The sequence below is a fragment of the Rosa rugosa genome, chromosome 1, assembly GCF_958449725.1.
Source record: "Rosa rugosa chromosome 1, drRosRugo1.1, whole genome shotgun sequence".
In the NCBI taxonomy this organism is placed as follows: domain Eukaryota; kingdom Viridiplantae; phylum Streptophyta; class Magnoliopsida; order Rosales; family Rosaceae; genus Rosa; species Rosa rugosa.
The window spans coordinates 21,481,628-21,502,856 of record NC_084820.1 but is presented as its reverse complement, the minus strand read 5'-3'; the positions used below and the strand labels follow the sequence as shown (position 1 = coordinate 21,502,856).

Sequence of the window (21,229 nt, the reverse complement as noted above, 5' to 3'; positions counted from 1 at the left end):
CAGGTGCTACATATATTGACTAACTTTGGTAGCATAAACCCTAGGTAATATTGATAAATTTGCCTACCATTCAGGTGTTTAACATCTAGTGGGTTTTAATATACGCAACTAATTTAGGTACCTATTATCCAGAAAGTTCACAATTTGTACGTAAATCGTCCAGCAAATGCCTTATGCACCTATAACTCCGGTTTCAGGAAATGCATTCTTCTACCTATACTATATGAAACTACTTCACGACCCTCCCCCCTTATGCCCAGGGAAAATCACAAACTACCAGACTTTCCTATAATATTGCCTCCAACGTAAAGACAACCCTATTCACCCCATTAACCCTGTTTAATTGTGCATAAAAAAAAAATTATTCAGAAATAAAATGATTTCCACACGATCCATCGTGTTTTAAAAATAGTAAAGACTAGCCTTCGAAAGAGAGCGAGAACAGGAAAAACCCTAGCCGTATTTGCAATCGTCCGGTGGCCCTCCGCCTCGGCGTCGCCTTTGACCTCGTCGGCGCGTTGTGGGTGCAGCCGGACGGGTCTGATTGTCCGTCCATCGGGGACGGGTCAAAGGTGAGTTGTTCGGCTCTCAATCAGAGTGGATCCGATCTGGATCGCTGGGATTTGAGAGACGTGGCTGAGGAGATCGTGTCTGATGGCGAGCGGTGGTCTGGTGCTGCTGTCGCGGGGCTGGCAGGAAGTCGCTGGTTTGGGAGCACGGTCGGGATCGAGCGCAGTCAATAGCAGAGGGACGATGGATGACCGGCTCTGGGTTGGATCGATGGGTGACCCCAGATTTGATCTGGGTAGAAAGATGGTCAGAAGTCTCGGTTCGGAGGCTGGTGGAGTGCTGATGACGGCGGCGACCCGAAATAGGTAGAGGTGCGACGGAGGTGCCAGGATATCGGCGGTGACTACAACAGTATTGGGCCGGGCTTGTCCTATTGGCTCTGATCCTCTAGCTATATGGGCTTGGGCTTGGGCTCAGTTTCTGGGCCCTGCCATAGGTCTAAGTTTATTTTATGTTTTAGTTTATTTATGTTGGTTAGCTATATGTCGCTTTATGCGAGCAATAAATCCCTACATTGTTTGTGTGGGACTAATCGGGTCTTGTGCCTGTGTATGCACTCTACGTGCCTTGTCTGCTCTAGGTCGGCGGCGAGTTATTTGCTTCGTCAAATGGGCGCTGCCGCCTCGTGGCAGGGTGAGACTAAGTGTCGTCGGATTTCTTTTTCGGCGGCAACATAGGAGGAAAGCTGTGCTAAAGCTGGTAATTATGCTATGTTGTAATCGGGTTACATATCGAGTTATCTTTCCGTTATGTCACTGCTATGTTAAAGCAAATGGAGTAGCTAATTGTGCACTCTTTGCTAGTTGGTGCTTCTTCGAATACATGTCATATGTAGAGATTCCTGATATTATTTCAGGACATACTTTAGATGCTTATTGTAATCAGGGGTTTAGACTTAATGTCCCCCCCTTGTATTCGACAGTTTCATTAATCGAGGCTTGAGGGCAGCCGCACCAGCCCTTTATTCAAAAAAAAGAAAAAAAGAAAAAAGAAAAAAGAAACACACTTTAATCATACAAATTCTCAAACATTACAAAAAATACATATACAATCACTTTAAGCATCCACAATCATTAACATTCCAGAAAAGACATAAAAACTGATGAAAGGCCTTCCAAATGGCATTCCTGTCCCTCCCAAACTCCTTTCACAAAGATGAGCCTAACCGTCATTGTTGTCACTTAAGAACCTTCCCAAAACATGTGCTCTCTGCTGAGTCATGGCACCTTTTTTAAAGGTAGACTCTAATTCAAGACCTTCCGATAATCGCTTGATAATGTACGTCACAGCAATCCCGTTGTCCACACTGTACATTAGAAAACAAATGAATAAGCTCATACACACACATTAGGAGTGCGGATAGTAAGGAACAAGATAATTACCTGGAAGGATCTTGTTTAGGACATTCCTTGCTTGAAATAATAGGGAAATGATGAACATTATTCCTTCCCAACCAGGTAAGCAAGTCCCTGTCTTTGTTTGATACATTGAACGTAAATAGACTCACTTGCCCTTCTCTTTTCACATGTTTCCATATCATCTTGCTCTTAATAATTGATTTACCCATATCTTTCAAAAATGCCAAGCGTTTTGAGATTTCACCATGCTGCACATTATGTTGTCATAGAGGTAGAGCATTAATTGTGGTATACGTCATATATCTATCAACAAAGGGAGTTGTCCAAGTAATTCTTCACTGCGGGTGCCCAGGCATAGAGAGACATTGAATCTAGGTCCTCTATGTATGGAACTATAAACCAGCTAAGGTCATTGCCACTATTGCAGAAAAATAGTGTTACACAAAAATAGAGACAAACCAACCTAACAAAATCACATTCATTCTCAAGCCCCCTCAGTTTAGATACATCTTTGATTAGTTGCTCCAGGATCACCTTGGACAACCTTTTCACTCCAGGGAATCGTCTTTTAATGAAATCAGAATCCCCTTTTCTCTTCTTCTGGTTAAGGTTGATCTCACGACCTTCAATATTCAAACCAAACAGTTCTGGAATGTCACCTACAGATATGGTACCAGTAATTTCCCCAAACTGAAACGAGTTTTTTTCCTTGTCAAAGCATTTTAAAAGAGAAACGATGTCACTATTAGACTACCTACAAGCAGAGTCTATTATTTGCCGCTCATAAAAAGCTCTAAACAAATCCCTGAACGGTGTGGACTCTATCAAATCAAGCTTCACTTCAGTAATATCTGCCCTTAACTCGTCGGTCATAACACGTCCAAACTTGAGAAGGTCGCACCTAAATTCCAGGTGGGTATACTCTTTAGCCATCAAAATTAACTTGTAGTATCTATTGAGAAACAAGAAGATGAAACAAAAACCTGCAATCAAGAACTTGTATAGTCTATCATACCTACTCAATAGCAAAAACCTCTTTGTCAGGAGCACACACACCTTTTGAATAGGTAGCAACCACAATACTCATCAACCGTACCAATCGGATATGCTGTCGAACACAGGCAACCCACCAACCTCTGATTGTGCAATCCATTTATATCACAAGCTTGTAGAGATATTGACACCGGCTTTGAATGTACAGATTAGACTCTTCAATATGGAGATTACGTAACCTCCAACCCAGAGGAGAATTTTCAATTGCTGAAATCAAGGATTGAGTAATTTTGGGCGACGTCTATGGGCAGCCGTTTCATGATCGACTTCCATCGGCAACAAATTTGGATTTTATTATCAATCATATTTAATAGGTGAATGAGAAATTTGATAGTGGCAGCTTTAGTAATTCTTAACAACATTGAGTTTTATTATTTATTCTATTTAATAGGTTTTTTTATTTTGCATAAAAAAAATTAATTGATTTGGGTGTATATTAAACACTCTTATGGTTGGGCTTATTCTAAAAGAGGTGTGTCAATTTGGGTATAGAATCAAATTCCCCTTGGAAAAATCACCACAACTTCTGTTTTGATCGGAATGGAATGAAAATTTCCAAATCCTTTTCCAAGGTACTCAACACGACTGTGTTAAAATTTCAGAAATTTTAGACTTTTCAAAGTCGCTACAACAGAAAATTAGCAAAACTTTAAGATTTAAAAATCTCAACTTACTGACTTTCAAACTTTAAAATGTTCCAATCTTTGGGAGGAATTGTTGGAACATGTTTCTTGATTTGAAAACAACTCTGAAAACAATTTTGAAATCACTTTACTCGAAATAGTTTTGCAATGGTTCAAACCGTCACACATTTACAAGTAAAGAAGTGTTTTCCAACCTCAGAATATTTCTAAACTTTCGAAAACAAAATCAAATTTATTAACAAACCAAAATGATTCTACTTATAGATTGGAGCTTTAGAAAACGTAAAATTTGAAATTAACTTTAACCAAACGAGGGAAATAAAAGGCCAACATAACTATCAGCAAGGAAGAAATACTCGCAGTCCTTTTAGGATCCTTACCGGTAATACGCGTTGTTGTAGATGGCCAGAATCCCAGAGGGTTGCCTGCCCTTCCTTGAAATACGTATTACTTGATGACCTTTCGTTATCGATCTCGGCAAATGATGGAGCTTCGAATGTACTTAACCACGCAAGAGTTAAAACACGTCAATATATACTAAATTTGTCTATACCTAGAGTCGAGTCATTTGGTCCACGAAACAAAGTAGCCTTGTTTCCTCATACGTACGCGAATCTCGACGTCTAGAGACTCGAGTTAGTTATAGCCATAACTGACACGGAGTTTCCACCCCACATACGAGTGAGTCGAAGAAACATAATTCGTGAAGTCGCTATAGAGGTCGCACGGTGGACACACACCTCTTCACCTCTTCCCATATGATACTCTTCCGGCCCATGTTGAACACGCATTAACTTGCTAAAGTATTCCCGATGAGCTCTAAACGCCGCCAGGCGTATCATAGGGTGACCTCAGTCACACCTATAAATTTTCTAATCGAGTAGCTTCCTCGACTATCCCAGAGCAACACCTTATATGGTACAACTCACCGAATTGATGCAAAGATTTCGGGACAGAGACCGTTCAAGTAGGAATTTGCACACTCCTCCGTGCTTTCGAATTTTACAATCCTAAGATTCCAGAAATAATGTCGACTGGCGAGCACTAAGGCACAGCTAACTCCTCTTACTAAAATTTGAAGTCGACACGACCAAGCGATGAATTTCATTCCGTTGTTCAGTAGATTATGTAGCTGAAGATCCACTTCTCCGTGACTCATACTCCAAGGCACGAGAAATGTCAACAAATTGCGCTTGACAGGATCTCCCAGAATGATGTTTCGAACTCTCCGGGTTCTTCGTCAAATGACATTTCAAGTTCAACACAAGAGCAACAATCAACACCATGCATTAATCATTACGACAACTGGACATATAAAAGGTCTCACACTGTAATGATTTCATTTTCAAAATCAAAATCACTACTATGAAACTTACACACCACTCGGACAACCAAAAGAAATTCACAAGATAATTTTCATGTCCAAACATCAACTATGCTAATGGGGACTCAAAGTTTGTCGTTCACGTACCTTCTCCTTTTCACTTTTACCTTATACTGGGCCCACGTAATTCTTGCCGTGGTCTGTGCACTGTGGATAAGAAGCTATTGGGTGGCGATACTTATTCAAATTCAATACAAATAACAGTTGGACTTGATAAGATTACATCACAATTCACAATAATCGAGTCTATGAAGTAATCAAGTAGACTCCACTCGATAAAATATCCAAAGAAGAATCAAATACTAAGTCCAACAATGTCCCTGCAGCCATGTACCAACCGTCAAAGTGGAGCCTCCACGTTGACGGTTCGGCTTGGGCCAAGGCTTGTGGCGTTGGAATAATCCTAACAGGACCAAGGGGACTCAACGTGGAATATGCCTTAAAATTCAGTTTCAAAGTTTCAAACAACCTGGCGAATACAAGGCACTCCTTGCCGGTCTAATCCTCGCCATAGACTCTGGCGCCGAGCATCACCATAATCTTGGCTGAAAATATCGACGTTAACCTCATTTGGATGGATGAGATATTAGAGTACAAACGTAGCGGCACAGTGCCAGCCGAATAGGTAGAAGCTCGCCAGCTCATTCGGATGGCAACCCGTTACAACATCCAAAATGGCAAGTTATACCGCCTGGGATTTACTCACCCAAATCTGAGATGTTTAACGCCAGAAGAGGGCTAGGCAGTGTTAGCAAGAATCCATGCAGGGGAATGCAGTAACCATTCAGGCGCCAGATCACTAGCAAACCACACTATGCGCTAGGGCTACTTTTGGCCCTCATTGGGCGATGACGCTAAGGAGACCTCCAAGTCATGCCACAAATGTCAATAGTATATAGACCTCCCACATGCACCGGCAGAACCCCTATCAATCATCATTAGCCCTTGGATCCACTCCACTTGAGGCCTCGACCTTGTAGGAAAACTTCTAATCGCTAAGGGTCAATTCAATTGCATCATTGTCACCATCAACTACAATAGCAAGTGGATTGAAGTTGAACCCCTAACGACAATTACCAACGCCAAGGTAACACACTTCCTCTTGAAAAATATCTACTACCTTTATGGGGTATCCCACACCATTATCACCGATAATGGGGCATAGTTCAACAACAAAGATGTCCTTGACTTCACCTCCAAGCTGGGCACCAAAATGCGTCATACATCTGTGGCGCACCCCCAACCAATGGCCAAGTTGAGGCAGTCAACAAGATCATCAAGAAACTGCTTAAGAAGAAACCTAATGACGCCAAGGGCTTATGGGCAAAGAAGCTCCCAGAAGTCTTATGGGCCATCAGAACAACGCCAACTTCCAACGGCGAGACCCCATTGTACATGATGTTTGGCACAGAGGCTATCCTCCCAATTGAGGTCACACAACCAACCACCAGTGTTGAAAGCTACGACGCCAAAACCAACGCTGACGGCATTTGCCTCGACAAATACTTGCTCGAGGAGAAACGCCACAAGGCACACTTGCACAACTTGCAAAACAAGCAATGAGTATCACGTTTCTACAATGCCAGGGTCAAAGCCAGAAACATCCAACCGGGGGACTGGGTCATGAAGGAAGTAATTCCTCCGCCAACCGCCCTTTGCCCTTCTTTGGAAGGCCCATACCAAATAGTAGAAGTCGTCAGTCTTGGCACTTTCTACTTAAAAAAAGTATGGCTTCACATCCACCCATCCCTGGAATACCGAACACCTTCTGTATTACTGTAAGTAATTTAACTGCCAACCCATGAGCATCTTGACTTAGCTAATTTTTGTAATATTTAGCTAAGAGAAGCTACCCTATGGGTACTCTCATCCTTTTGTAATGCTGACCAGTTAGCTATCAACGAAATGAAGAATTATTCAAACCATTGTTCTTGCTTGCACAAATAATCAACTGGCAACGCCATCAAAGTCCAACAGACCACATCCCCAACAACGTGCAATCAGAACAATCTTAAGTACAAAAAAGGAAAACTCAGCGGCAGCATCATTCAGTTCTTCTCGGCAGCTCCATCACCAGTTTGCCCTGACTGCGCCATGGAGCGACTTTTGTCATCTAACCGCTAACTGTGCTCATTGGGACTTGGTGTATACATAGTCCTATATATCAGCGCGGGTATGAGCAGCAGCAAATTGCATCCGCGACGCCTCGGAGGCGGTCACTATTGGTGTCTGCGTAGGCACTTCAGTGTTGCACTCTGCGGTCTCATCACTAATGGATCAGGTGCCATGAGGATCCACTCTATGCCCTTCGCCACCCCCACCTTGCGGACCTTCAGGAGCAGAAGATGACGCTAACTGAGCAGCCTTGTCCCAGTTAATGACACCCCGGGAATCCAACATGTGGAAGTTCTCCTCACCACCCTCCTCGACAAGCTCTGTCAGTAAGTCCATGAACTTTTGGGACTGCTTGAAGGCATCCACGGCGGTTGCACCAACCCTTTTCCTTTCCGTTTCTACCAACTGAGCAGCTTTGGCCTGAAGCTGCTTGATTTCTTCACCTTCAGCGGTGGCCTCGCGCTCCATAATCTCAATGCGCTTGGCCTTTGCCGCCATTTGCTCCTTCAAGTGGGCCATCTCTCGATTCAACTTCGACACCTTCATATTATGCTCCAGGTCCTGAACAATGGCGCGTCTAGCTTGCCCATGAGTCTAGCAAGTCTGATACGCCCAAAATAGGCGCTCAACTTAACCCTGCAAAATGTAGTTGGTAGTATAGAATAAGTAGGAATCGTTCAAGCCGGGGATTGAGGGCAATAAATTAATCACACAAAATAAAAACAAACTAATTTAAACTAACTAAAGCACAAATAAAATAACAAAACTAAGAAAAAGAAAAACGTCAAAGAGGGAAAAAGGTGGCAGGACAAGACGGGGATAGAAGGGTGCGTTGCAATCCTAAGTTGAAACAAATTTGGGGTTTTTATGTTCCTACGAAAATAAAAGAGAAAACAAAAGGAAAACGAATTTGAATTTTGATTTTGAGAAAATAAGATGGAGAACATGTTAGAGACTTGGAAATCCACCACCAATTACTTTCAAACAATGTTAAGTTAATCTAGTTTCGATTACTAAGGAGTGAACAGAAACCAACCAAGAAACAAGTCAGAGCAGATCATGTCCCTTATTAATGTTTCCCTAATTACTTAGTCTACGTGAACGCACAATAGCTAAGCCTATCAAACATGTAATCAAGGTATAGAAAGCTAACCTATCAACAACATATATAGTGTCAACATATTTGAAGCATTAAGATCTCATGGAAACGATTGATTATAGAGTTGCAGTCTAGTGTGGAACGCCTACCTAGCATGCTCTTCTATTGTTTAAAACATCAGCTTTTGTCCAAAGCCTTGCATACTTGTGGATTAGAAAACAAGACGATTAAGTGAATTATTTTCTAAATCCTAGCTCCAATTACATGCATATATCCTATGTTCGCGACCATAAAACAAACACATGCAAAAGTTTTCAATCAATCAGAATTAAACAACCAATTCACACCAAAGATCAAGAAACTAGACTAAACAAAACATATGTTCTACATAATTGGGGCTTCAAACCTTGCCCCTAACAAAAAGAATGTTAGTTACACATTGTTTTGCAAACCAAAATAAAACAACAAATAGAGAAAAAGAAGAAAAAGATGATGGCGGATGAATAAGAAAGAGAGATAGAAGAGAAGGTGAAAGGTGTCGTCCTTTTTCACGTTTGCAGAAGCTTTATATTTATGAGGAGCACAACCCAAGTTTCCTTCTGTAACTCTGCTTTGAAAGCCTCCCCTAGTTGCTTGAGGATTCCTTTAATTGGTGCACAATTAAATGATTTTCAAGCCATAGTAATCTTCCCAAAATCTTGAGGAATCATTCTAGGACTCTCCCTGATATTTGCAGCATCAATAAACTTCCAAAAATGCCCAAGAAATCCGTCCATAGAAGATTTCTGCCAAACTGCCCTGTTTTGACTAGGATTCAATTTCTGTCTTTGAAGCTTATTTCTTGGACAAGGAACGACTTCGTTTTGCCAAGTTTCTGGATGGTTCTTGACTCCCACGTGTTCAATGACATCATATCTTCTAGAATGATCAATAATCTTTTGGAAAAACTCCAAGTAAGTCGCCGGAAAAGATCTCCAAAAAAGCTTCGTGAAAAGCTGACAGTTTCTGCCTTATCGGGAAGCTTACTTTGAATTTGATTTCCTACTGCCTCGTTGACACTTCTGACCAGTTCTTTGGCTCTTGTTGAATTATAACATCATGTCTTTAAGGATCGCTGGCCCTTTCTGAAAAAGGTACAGCTGGAAGAATGCAATAATTGCTCCTCAAAACCGTTCCCAGAAAGATGATTCTGAAACTGCAGTTTTCTGCTATGCAGCAACTGTTTTGCACAACTTTTTCTGTGGACTTACCTTGTAATTTCTGGCCAAATGGTTGATCAATGTTAGTCCTCTGCATCAGTACTTCATGATCCATGGCTCCGTTGCTCCCTTTAAGCTCTTATTTCTCTTGAACTACTTCACGAACTATCTAAAAAGAAAACAAAGTTAAAACTGACTTTTTAAAGGAAATAGCTAAGAAAAGTGTAAATGATTGCACATTATATTTGTCGCATTTTATGCTCCTATCAAGGTCCACCTCCGCCTTCGCCAATCCGCGGTCGGCATCCTCAAGTTGTCTCTTCTTCTCGGCCAGATCATGACGAAGAGCGTCAACTTCACTCTGGAAGAGGAGCTCAGTGGGCAATGGTCTGGACGCCACCAAAAACATTTCATTCAAACTCGCAGCCAGGTGCCCAAAAGCTGTGCAGAAGGAGGATTCCTGCAGGGGAGTAGGGCGTAGTGTTCCAGTTAGGCGGCCAAACTGGAGACGCTCGCAAATATAAAACAGCAACTCATGATCATTGCCAGACAAGAACTTAGCATACTCAGCAAATAAGTCTAGGCCCGAAGGAGTTTTCCAGCTGACAGCAATAGTTATCGCCGGAGTATCCTTCCTTGCTCTCTTCTGCTGGCGGAGAGCAAGTGGAATGTCCTTAGCAGGATCTGGGCCCTCTGCCAGATCATTCTTGAGTCGCCTCTTCTCTAACCCACCATCCCTCACGATGCTAGTTATGACTTTAGCCCTCCCCAGCGGGAGATCTGAAGCTATTTGTTGTATCACGGAGCCCCCGCTAGCCCCGGGCTTCTCTACCTCTACCGCCTTGTCTTTTTTACCATGGCCTCCTCGGCGTGTGCCAACCACTTTGTCGGCACCTTTCTCTTGACGGTCGCTAAAGTGCGAACCGCCAGCTGCCCCATTTTCTGTGGTAGGAGCAAAGGAACGGACCACGGCTTCCCCTGTTGCCACCAGATGCGAGTCGTGGGGCATCTCCAAGAAAGTCTCCTCCTTGATAGGAGTAACCTCCCGAGTTTGCTGGTCTACCGCCATATTGCGTGCCTTCACACCCTCATTAACATATCGCGAAGGTAGTTCTGAAGCTTAGCCTTGTCCATTGCCTTTTTAAAAGCGTTGTGACTCTTTCATTTACCGTGCACATGCTAAAAAAAAAAAAAAAAATAAATTAAAAAAAAAAACAAGGCCTCAGCTTTCGTCAAAAGGCAATAATATCCTTCAAGGTTCAACTTAACGCCAAAGTAAGAAACATACCAAGATAGCGGGTCAACTTCAATTCTGCCAACAGATCCCAACTTGTCAACAGGCGAATGTTGAGAAGGTTCTGATTCCGCCAGCAGCTCAGCACACGCGCTATGCTGCAGTGCTCCTCGTTCGTCAACTCAAATTGCAACCCCGCTGTAAACCAAAAGGACAAACATCGACAAACGCACAACAGCTATAAAAGATCAAAGGCATAAGGCACAACGTTAACCTTGCATAGGTTGAAATTTAGACTTAATCCTAAAGGTTGGCAGCTTCTTGTTCACTGTCGCATCGCTTAACCCTTAGTAGAGACGCAAACAGTTTTCCGCCAGTAGACATGGAATCTGGCGGATTCTCTAACAACTTGGGCGATTAGGCACGGCACATCAAATTCACTTGCCCGCTCGTAGAAATGGAGCACTTCTGCCGCCGTCGGACCCTCACACTCGGACAACCGCCACAAACAAATCAGCACCGTCAAGGCCTTCCACATGTTTGGGGACACTTGCCCAAATGCAATCCGGAACTCACAGAGAAGGATTTGAAGGTTCGGCAGCAGCGGAAACTTAACCCCTGGTAGAAAACAGCTACGGCGGCAAATCCCTCCGACAAAAACGAGGCATTTTCACCTTTTTCTAGCGGTCTCAATTTCGTCACGCTAGGAAGCTTGTAATTCCGCTTCAATTTGGCTATTACTGACAGCGTCATTGAACCCTACGGTTAGTCAACATTAACACCGTCAGGCAACCCTACGGTTCCTAGCGGCAACTTCTTCCCCCACAGTCGAGCCCTCCACATGTCCAGTACCATGTGGCGCGTTTCCACCCACGTTAGCAGGAATGGTTTGTAGCGGCTCAATGTCTAGAGGCTCTCGCAGAGAGGTTCCTGCAAGGGCAGACGGACGAAAGGAGTCAATGAAAATCCTATCGAGAGCGTCAAGCGACACATCAGACCCCGAATCCTCACTGCTCGAGATCTCTATAACGTTAGCCATCCCAAACACCTAAAACCCAAGAGTTCCATGCAGATCTAAACTACCCCTCTGTCAAAGTTTATCAAGAAAACCAAGAATATAAACCCAACAAATCTAGAGAAAGACCAAAACGCCCAGAATCATGCAACTCACAGTCATTCATAAAAAACCGACCACCCTCTACCAAATACACACAAAATCAGTTTCTAACCCATTATAGACCCTTTCATACATACTCTAAATTACAACATAATACCAGATGTACAGAGCAACACAGTTCAAAAGTAAACTAGAGCAAAGCAGAAACTCTGAACAGAGCAAGAAGACGAGTACGAGCACCAACCTTAAAATCTTAGGAATTCGTTGCAGTAGCAGGTTCTCGGAGTAACCACTCTCAATCTCCTCTTTCCACTCAAAATGGACCGATTGCTTTGAGCTTTGTCTCTCTGTTGCAGGTTTTCGAAGGTTGAAGACGAAGATGAAAATTTTTGAAGTATGAGATAAAGTGGTAACCTCTCTTAGTTTTCACCTCTTTTATGTCAACATCTGCCAAATCTCAACCATTCGTCGTGGAGAGGCCGCTCACAAGATGGTGCCACGTGCCCCACTACTTCATTAATCGTCAGGGTTAACCGAGGTGTTACCTCGGTTACGCAATCAATAATTACGGGCAACTATGACGAAACAACGGGCGGGTTGAGGAGACGTGCACCTACACGCCAAACCAATCAATAGTGGACACACGGCATCATGTTGTTAGAGGTAACGCTCATCCATCCCAACCATCATCTTCAAACATTTCAAACCAGTCAGTCTTTGCTAAGCGCATCTTCGCTAGCGAAACTTCTCATTTTCAACATTTTAAGTGAGCTAGTTTCCGCTAAGCGCAACGCCACTAGCGGAACTGATCATTTTCAACATTTTAAACGAGTCAGTCTCCGCTAAGCGCATCTCCGCTAGCGGAACTTCTCATTTTCAACATTTCAAGTGAGCTAGTTTCCGCTAAGTGCAACGCGGCTAGCGGAACTTCTCTTTTTCAACATTTCAAATGAGTTAGTCTCCGCTAAGGGCATCTCCTCTAGTGGAACCCTCAGTTTCAAATATTTTCAAATGAGTCAATGTCCGCTAAGCGTACCTCCGCTAGCGGAACTTCTCATTTTCAACATTTCAAGCGAGTTAACTTTTGCTAAGCGCAACGCCGCTAGCGGTACTACTCCCTTAGCTACCAAGTGGTTAGGCAACACCTCATAATGACGATGACCGCTACGCGGCATTGCAGTTAATAATTTCTCCTCCAGGAAAGAGTAAAGGAAGAGGTTAATGACGTCCACGATGGCTATTGATCAGGCAGTTGACCCCCGACGCTTGGGTATCAAAGATTAGGCTCGCTACCTAACGCCCACTGCTTTAACGCAGCTCCCCTCATCAAACTATTATGCGGCAAAACAGAGGCCTATCTTAAAAGGGAAACGGGGGACTCCCTGGGGGGCCTAGCAAGGGCCCACTCGAAAGGGTATAAAGCATTTGCTCAGAAAAGGTCCATGGTTGATAACGCACTAACGCTAATTATGCTTGACAAGATTAGCAGAAGTAACGTTTCAAACTGCTAGGCAACTGCCCAACCAAGATAGCCCTCCTTAACTGGGGACTTGTACTTACATAAATATTTGCCTAAGCATAATTAGCTATAACGGGTCCTTCCCATGTTGCTGCCAGCAGCACCAACACTGTCAAGGGTGGTACCTCCGAGAGCACTGTCAGACAAACTGTCACCTGAGTCCAGGCTCAGGCCAAACAGCTGACGCGCTGCCACGCGCGGCGTAAAGTTCACCTCGCAGAGACATCAGAAGCCGCAAACTGATGCACATCAGTCCCACATTGGAAACAAGGAAGAGATCAGTCTTCTCCTCACCTGTAAAAGGTCCATTCATCTCTCCTCATTAATTACACATTTATTATTTACCTAATGTTACTCTGTCAACATAAATACATTGACTGACTTAGGCATCAGAGTAGAGAAGGCCGCCAACCGCGGTCTCTCCCTCTAACACCCTCTGTATTTCATTTGACAGGTGACGCTAGCGCTACATTTCCTCCAGTAGCAGTTTGAACCCTAACCCGTGTTACAGGGATTTGGCTACCGCCAGGTTTTACACATTAACACCCCTAATAAAAGTTTTATTGTTCCCCAATAAAAGTTTATTGAGGGTCAATAATCAGTGAAAAATGAAGATGTTTGTGATTTTGAAAGTATTAAGAGGTTTATTGACCCCCAATAAAAATTTTGAAGTCCTGCGACCGGCGACCAGATTCTGTAGTTCGGCTAAACCTTGCGATTTGGCTTCTATTAGTGTTTTGGTGTTTTATGAGGGAAGCACATTTTGGGTATCTTTCAGAATTGCTTGATTCCGAGAGAGTGAAAGATGGTGAGGATGTTTGTGAAGTCCGGTTTGAAGTGGAAGCGGATTTGACTATGTCAAGTCAAATGCATAGGTTCTTCCGCCACCGCTAAAACACGAAGACATTTGGGGATGATTTCAAGGAAGATTAATAGAAATTCAAGGTTGAATTTTGAAACTTCCCCATTTTTAAGTCGGGTTTAAGCCTAGAGAAAATAGAGGATCAACCACAGATGGAGAACAAAAAAAATAATACATAAAATAAAAAAAAGCTTTGGAGAAGAGGAACTTAAGAAAGGCAAAAATACCCTTAAAAATATGCCACATGATAGACGCTGTGTACATACCTCCAACAATATGGAGTATTTGCTACATCACCAAGCATAATTAACACCCACTTTGGGACACCCACGAGACATGGCAAGGCCCAACCGAGACATGCATCGTGTAGCCCTATGTTCAAGCTACGCTACGGTATCCGGAAGTCGCAAATCCGCCACCGGGAAGCCACCTTCCCGCCCTTGCAAAGTTGCCTCCACAAACTAGGCATTTCTACACTAGAATAGTTGTTACTTGTCCCACATCGAAAACAATGTAAAGGAGATGGCTTCCTTCACCTATAAAAGGAATGCCTCCTCCCACAACTCAACACATTCATTACATCCCTTGTAATCTCGTTGGGCCGCAAGGCTCGACACACACTAGTATAAGCTTTCAAGTGGACGTAGTCTCCCGCTCATGCGGAGGCGAACCACTATACATCTCGTGTCAACTCTCTCTCTCTCTATCTCTCTCTCTTTACTTATCGTTAATTAGATCCCAACGGATCCAAGCATTAACATTGGCGCCGTCTGTGGGAAGCCAACACAAAGGCTTCGTCACCTACCACGAACTTCGACCCGAAAATGTCGAGTCAACGCTCATTCAACATAAAATTGGGGTCGGTCAACGCCCATAAGGCTTGATCAACTTTTGGTCAACGCTGACCATCGTTGGTCAACGCCGAGCTAGCTTGGTCAACGCCAACTAAAAAAAAAAAAAAAATCTAGGGCGGCTATTTACTCTGGGCACCCATGATCATTCTTCAAATCATCAGCGTCAGCATCAGCGGTACATTTCCCGCCAGCTGCTCTTACTCCGCTGACCCAAGTCAGCGCTTCGGCGTACATGGACTCCAGGACGTCTCCACCGGCCAAGTGCTCCGCCAAACACCATGCTCCGCTCCGCCGGACAACCCGCTGGTGAGTCTCCGCCGAGCTCCGTGTTTCCTCTCACCGAATACCGCTGGACAACACCGCCATGTGTTCTTCAACGAAGCACTATCAGCGGGAAGTTTCTTCCCCTAGGCTCCATCACCGCCCAACTTCTTTCGCTCGGTTTCTCTGGACACCCATGGTTGAGCCATCCTCCGCTAAGGCACCACCGCCCAACTTCCTCCGCCGGCCAAAAGCTCCGCTAGCCATCTCCCGCTAGCCACCTCCGCCGGCATCGAGCCTCCGCCGAGCTCCAAGTGAGCAGCAAGCTTGACTGCCACCGCCAACAGGCCTACCGCCGAGCGAACTCCGCTAGCCAAAAACTTCTCCGCTGACCGAATCATCCTCCGCCGGAAAAACCTCCGCCGGCCAAAAGCTCCGCTACAGCTGGACAACTCTCCACACCCAGAAAACTACTCTGGGCACCATGGCAGCTCCACCATGTCCGCTGCACAATGATCTGTTCATCAGCTCCATCAACGAGCTCCGCTCCGCCAACCACAGTTCACGCTGACCCGCTGGACAACACTCCGCTGACCAAGCTCCTCCGCCGGCCAAGGACAAAGCGCCGCTGACCAAGCCCAGCACTCAAATCATCCACCGCTGACACAAGCCCCTGCTACGATGGCCGCAACGTTGCAATTCGGCGGTCATCACCGGTGTGTCATCAAGAAAACTCAAAGCTCCAGTCAGCGGCAGAGCAGGCTTCTGAACTTCCGTCGGCGGTAGCGGCGGAGATCCTTCAGCGGAAACTCTCTCCCGCTAAACTTCATCAGCGGCAACCAACAACGTCAGCTGAGAAGAAACATGCTGCTCATGAGCTTCCGCTCACCTACATCTGACAGCCTCGTCAGATCATTAATCTGCAATCTCCTTCACTGACGTTGAGCCCAGTAGCTGCTTCTTTGCAACGTCGAACACAAGCCTGCAATTACGACTTCAAACTCCCCGAGTCTTTGTGGCGGTAAAGGCATATAACAAAGATAAGCCTCTGTCTCCATATCCTAACCACTTGTTGAGATACATAAAATATTATGCTTCTTGGGTGAACATGCGAAAGCCACGCACCTCTATCAAAAGCATGACACACTTAAAAGCATCTGACACAGCACAAGTATATATACATGCTTTATATATATATGATCTAGTGTTGTCGCTAAGACTCACCACCAATTATGATGCACTGAATATTGACATGACAACAAGGTGAGTTTTATATTTATCCTTGACAATTGGTGACCATATGTTTAGTCAAGCATGCACATGGTTACCTCATGTCTTTCTTATGTCAATATAAATTTAAATTGAGCATGCCAAAGACTACCCCACATGTGCAACGTACATTAAACACCTTTTGAAATAAGATATGTCTACCACCATGTGGTGCATGCTAGGCTCAGACTGTGGTAACAGTCACCACGTTTTCAATTACCATGCCACTTTAAATTATGCATATATATCTGTGTGGCGAAATAACTTGTCGGCATGGCATTGATTAATTGCTTACTGCAAATGCTCAAAGTGTTATTTTAATCAATATCATTACTAAACTCTACATCACTGTGCTAGCATCCTAGTAAGAGAGTATTCTGTGCTAGCATCCTAGTGAGAGAGTATTCACTGATGCTGTGACGCAAATACAGATGCATGTGAAGCTTCTCATAATTCAACCCTTCATCTACACATGCTTATAAATTTTCATGTACTTAATGCCATGCATATATGTGAAACAATAATATCACTATGATCGCAACCATGACATTCTCAAATATGTGTACACTAACTCTTAATTGCACATATTTAATCAAATTTTATTCCTTGATCAGTTCATCCTATGAACAAAAGTGCTAATCATTTACCTTATCTCATGATGACGAGGCACAAGCACCGTTTCGATCAATGAGATCATTAGCCTTCTACTAAGGAACGTCGCCGGAGCAATGGAGCCTCATGCTTGGACAACTCCAACATGATTTGGGTACTTAGATCATTTCCAACTCCAACTCGCTCCAAATCGGCATAAGATAAGTAACTATATCTTATTTTTTACGCTCTTTCAATTTGAGCTACCGCCATGCCAATGCCATGCTTTTACTACCTCTAAGCATGCCTATAATATATCACACTTGGTATGCTTTTGCATGCTTCCATAAACTTTGGAGCATGCCAACAACATTTCGTAGATTTGGCAACACTTTCTAGGCCTCACATGCTAGATATGCCATGCTTCACATACCGATCTCAATGATCCTTTAGCATATCTACAAAAATGCAAAAATGATATTAGCATCCACATTACAAGTACATGCTGGACACATATGCCATGCTCCTATATAATCGCAACCCAATTAAATAAACATGGGACACTCAAACAAAATATTATTACTTGCTCTATGTGTTTATCATTTTTTTCATTTAACCGCCAAGCGGTAAGGCAACGCCTCATAATGACAATGACCGCTACGCGGCATTGCAGTCAAGTTTCTCCTCTGAGAAATAGCAAAGGGACTAGTTAACACAGCCCACGGCAGCCATTGATCCGGCAGTTAACCCCGACGCTTGGGTACTAAAGATTGGGCTCGCTACCCAACACCCTCTGCTCCGCGCAGCTCCCCTCATCAAACAATTTTCCGACCATCCGGAGGTCTATAGCCAGGAGTGGGGACTCCTCGCAGGGCCTAGCAGGGGCCCACCCGAAAGGGCAAAAGCGTTCGCTCCAACCAATTCTAGATGGACGACGCACTCGCACTAATTATGCTTGATATACGGCACAAAGCTACACTTTGGTATTAACCCGCAAGAACACCCTCCTTGACTGGGGACTTCGGGGACTTATACATACAGCCCAGCATAATTAGCACGGCCACGCTCATGCCTCAGGGCGTCACCATCGAGCTACCCGTTAAAGCCTCATGGCAACACAGAGCTCCGGGCTCGTGCCTCAGCGGCACCGCCAGGTTTTCGCGCTCGTGCCTCAGCGGCACCGCCGATCTTTTCCCGCTCGTGCCTCAGCGGCACCGCCAGGCTTTCGCGCTCGTGCCTCAGCGGCACCACCGCGCTTTTCGCGCTCGTGCCTTAGCGGCACCACCGCGCTTTTCGCGCTCGTGCCTCAGCGGCACCGCCAAGCTCCGCGCTCATGCCTCAGCGGCACCGCCGATCTTTTCGCGCTCCGCTCATGCCTTCGCGGCACCCTTGAGCTTCCGCTCATGCCTTCCCGGCACCACGAGCTTCCGCTCACGAGCTTACCGCTCATGCCTTCGCGGCACCCTTGAGCTTCCGCTCATGCCTTCCCGGCACCACGAGCTTACCGCTCATGCCTTCGCGGCAGCCCTTGAGCTCCCCGCTCATGCCTTCCCGGCAACCCACGAGCTTCCCGCTCATGCCTTCCCGGCAACCCTTGAGCTCCCCGCTCATGCCTTCCCGGCAACCCTTGAGCTCCCCGCTCATGCCTTCCCGGCAACCCACGAGCTTCCCGCTCATGCCTTCCCGGCAACCCTTGAGCTCCCCGCTCATGCCTTCCCGGCAACCCACGAGCTTCCCGCTCATGCCTTCCCGGCACCACGAGCTTACCGCTCACGAGTTTACCGCTCATGCCTTCGCGGCACCCTTGAGCTCCCCGCTCATGCCTTCCCGGCAACCCTTGAGCTCCCCGCTCATGCCTTCCTGGCAGCCCTTGAGCTCCCCGCTCATGCCTTCCCGGCAACACACGAGCTTCCCGCTCATGCCTTCCCGGCACCACGAGCTTACCGCTCACGAGTTTACCGCTCATGCCTTCGCGGCACCCTTGAGCCCCCCGCTCATGCCTTCCCGGCAACCCTTGAGCTCCCCGCTCATGCCTTCCCGGCAGCCCTTGAGCTCCCCGCTCATGCCTTCCCGGCAACCCACGAGCTTCCCGCTCATGCCTTCCCGGCAACCCTTGAGCTCCCCGCTCATGCCTTCCCGGCAACCCACGAGCTTCCCGCTCATGCCTTCCAGGCACCACGAGCTTACCGCTCACGAGTTTACCGCTCATGCCTTCGCGGCACCCTTGAGCTTCCGCTCATGCCTTCCCGGCAACCCACGAGCTCCCCGCTCATGCCTTCCCGGCAACCCCGAGTTTCCCGATCACGAGCTTTCCGCTCATGCCTTCCCGGCAATCCTCGAGCTTTACGCTCATGTCTACTCGACACACCACACGTTAATGGAACATTGAATTTTTCTACCATTTGTCGTTTACCGACCGCCACAAATCAAATTCTTTTCGCGTTCCATTAATACGAGCGAAAACCAAACAGACACAACCGTACGCGCGATCATCGTTCATGAGTCACAAGCGCTTACCTTCGCACCGCTCATGCAACTTACATTTATCATATGCAATCCATACGCTCACACGACCATACGCGTTCTCGAGTTTCTACGCCATAATCGATCGTACTCGGCACCATTCGCATATATGCATCAACATGTATCACGCACCTCATACGTTTATATATGCCAACGCATATCGGTGCAACTCACATTTGTTGCCCAATGCAACGAGCATTCTACGTATGCCTGTTTTTTGTCTTTGTTGTGCAGGTTAACGGGTCCCTTCTTGCTTACGGAGTTCGGGGACTTGTAGGGGCTCCGTACCGCCCGGTTACTTATGCTTGGTGACATCGTGTGTATAACTCCCCAACCAAGAAGCTCCTCTTACTTGGGGACTTCGGGGACTTGTACATACCTCCAACAATATGGAGTATTTGCTACATCACCAAGCATAATTAACACCCACTTTGGGACACCCACGAGACATGGCAAGGCCCAACCGAGACATGCATCGTGTAGCCCTATGTTCAAGCTACGCTACGGTATCCGGAAGTCGCAAATCCGCCACCGGGAAGCCACCTTCCCGCCCTTGCAAAGTTGCCTCCACAAACTAGGCATTTCTACACTAGAATAGTTGTTACTTGTCCCACATCGAAAACAATGTAAAGGAGATGGCTTCCTTCACCTATAAAAGGAATGCCTCCTCCCACAACTCAACACATTCATTACATCCCTTGTAATCTCGTTGGGCCGCAAGGCTCGACACACACTAGTATAAGCTTTCAAGTGGACGTAGTCTCCCGCTCATGCGGAGGCGAACCACTATACATCTCGTGTCAACTCTCTCTCTCTCTATCTCTCTCTCTTTACTTATCGTTAATTAGATCCCAACGGATCCAAGCATTAACACGCTGTAACGGCTACAGGTACTTATGTTGGGTCGGGGTCAAAACCTCTTGTACGATTGTGACATTTTTGAAACTTAAGGCATAAAAGTTTATAGTGGGGCAAAGATTATGTATTGTTTGGACAATTTGTAATGTTTTAGATACTGTCAAGAAATACTCAATAAGGGAAAAACGCCCGTACGGTACCTGATTTTTTGCTCCTTGTAAATTTCAGTACCTCAAGTTTAAAAAATATCAGAACAGTATTTGAGGTTTTGATCCCGACTGAATTTTGGTACCCAGAGCCATCAACTTCGTTACGACGTCTGGTAATTTTTGAAAGGCACATTCATCCATTTGTATCTTAATAAATTTTTTTTTCTCTATGCATTTTTTCCTCTCTCTCTCTCTCTCTCTCATCCGCTTCGCTTCAATCTCATAAATTGTGTGTTGGGGTTTTGAGTCGATTCTATGAATTGTGTTTATAGAATGCCAAAAGTCAAAGCAATAGTTGGTCTCTCATGGGAACCAAAGATTCTGAATTTTTCATCGGCAAAAAAAAAAAAAAAACAGACTTGGAGTTGATGCAAAACCTCAAGATACACACCCTGGGAGCGATAACGTCAACACCAATCTAGAGACGGCGGCCGTTATTTATGGTCCGGTGATTGTAGCTTGGCGGCGGATTGTGGGTTGCAATGTTTTCCTTTTGGTTTTTGTTAGGGT

General features: G+C 45.2%; 1 protein-coding gene across 1 annotated transcript; it reads right to left on the bottom strand.

The window, feature by feature from the left end:
• Positions 1-1,654: 1,654 nt before the first annotated feature.
• On the bottom strand, positions 1,655-2,144 carry LOC133727989 (uncharacterized). The gene is made up of 2 exons (XM_062155648.1): positions 1,953-2,144; positions 1,655-1,876 (listed from the first exon to the last, which is right to left on the bottom strand). The coding sequence occupies exons 1-2, from the start codon at positions 2,135-2,137 to the stop codon at positions 1,732-1,734; spliced, it is 330 nt and encodes a 109-aa protein (XP_062011632.1). The 5' UTR covers positions 2,138-2,144; the 3' UTR covers positions 1,655-1,731.
• Between the last annotated feature and the right edge of the window lie 19,085 nt (positions 2,145-21,229).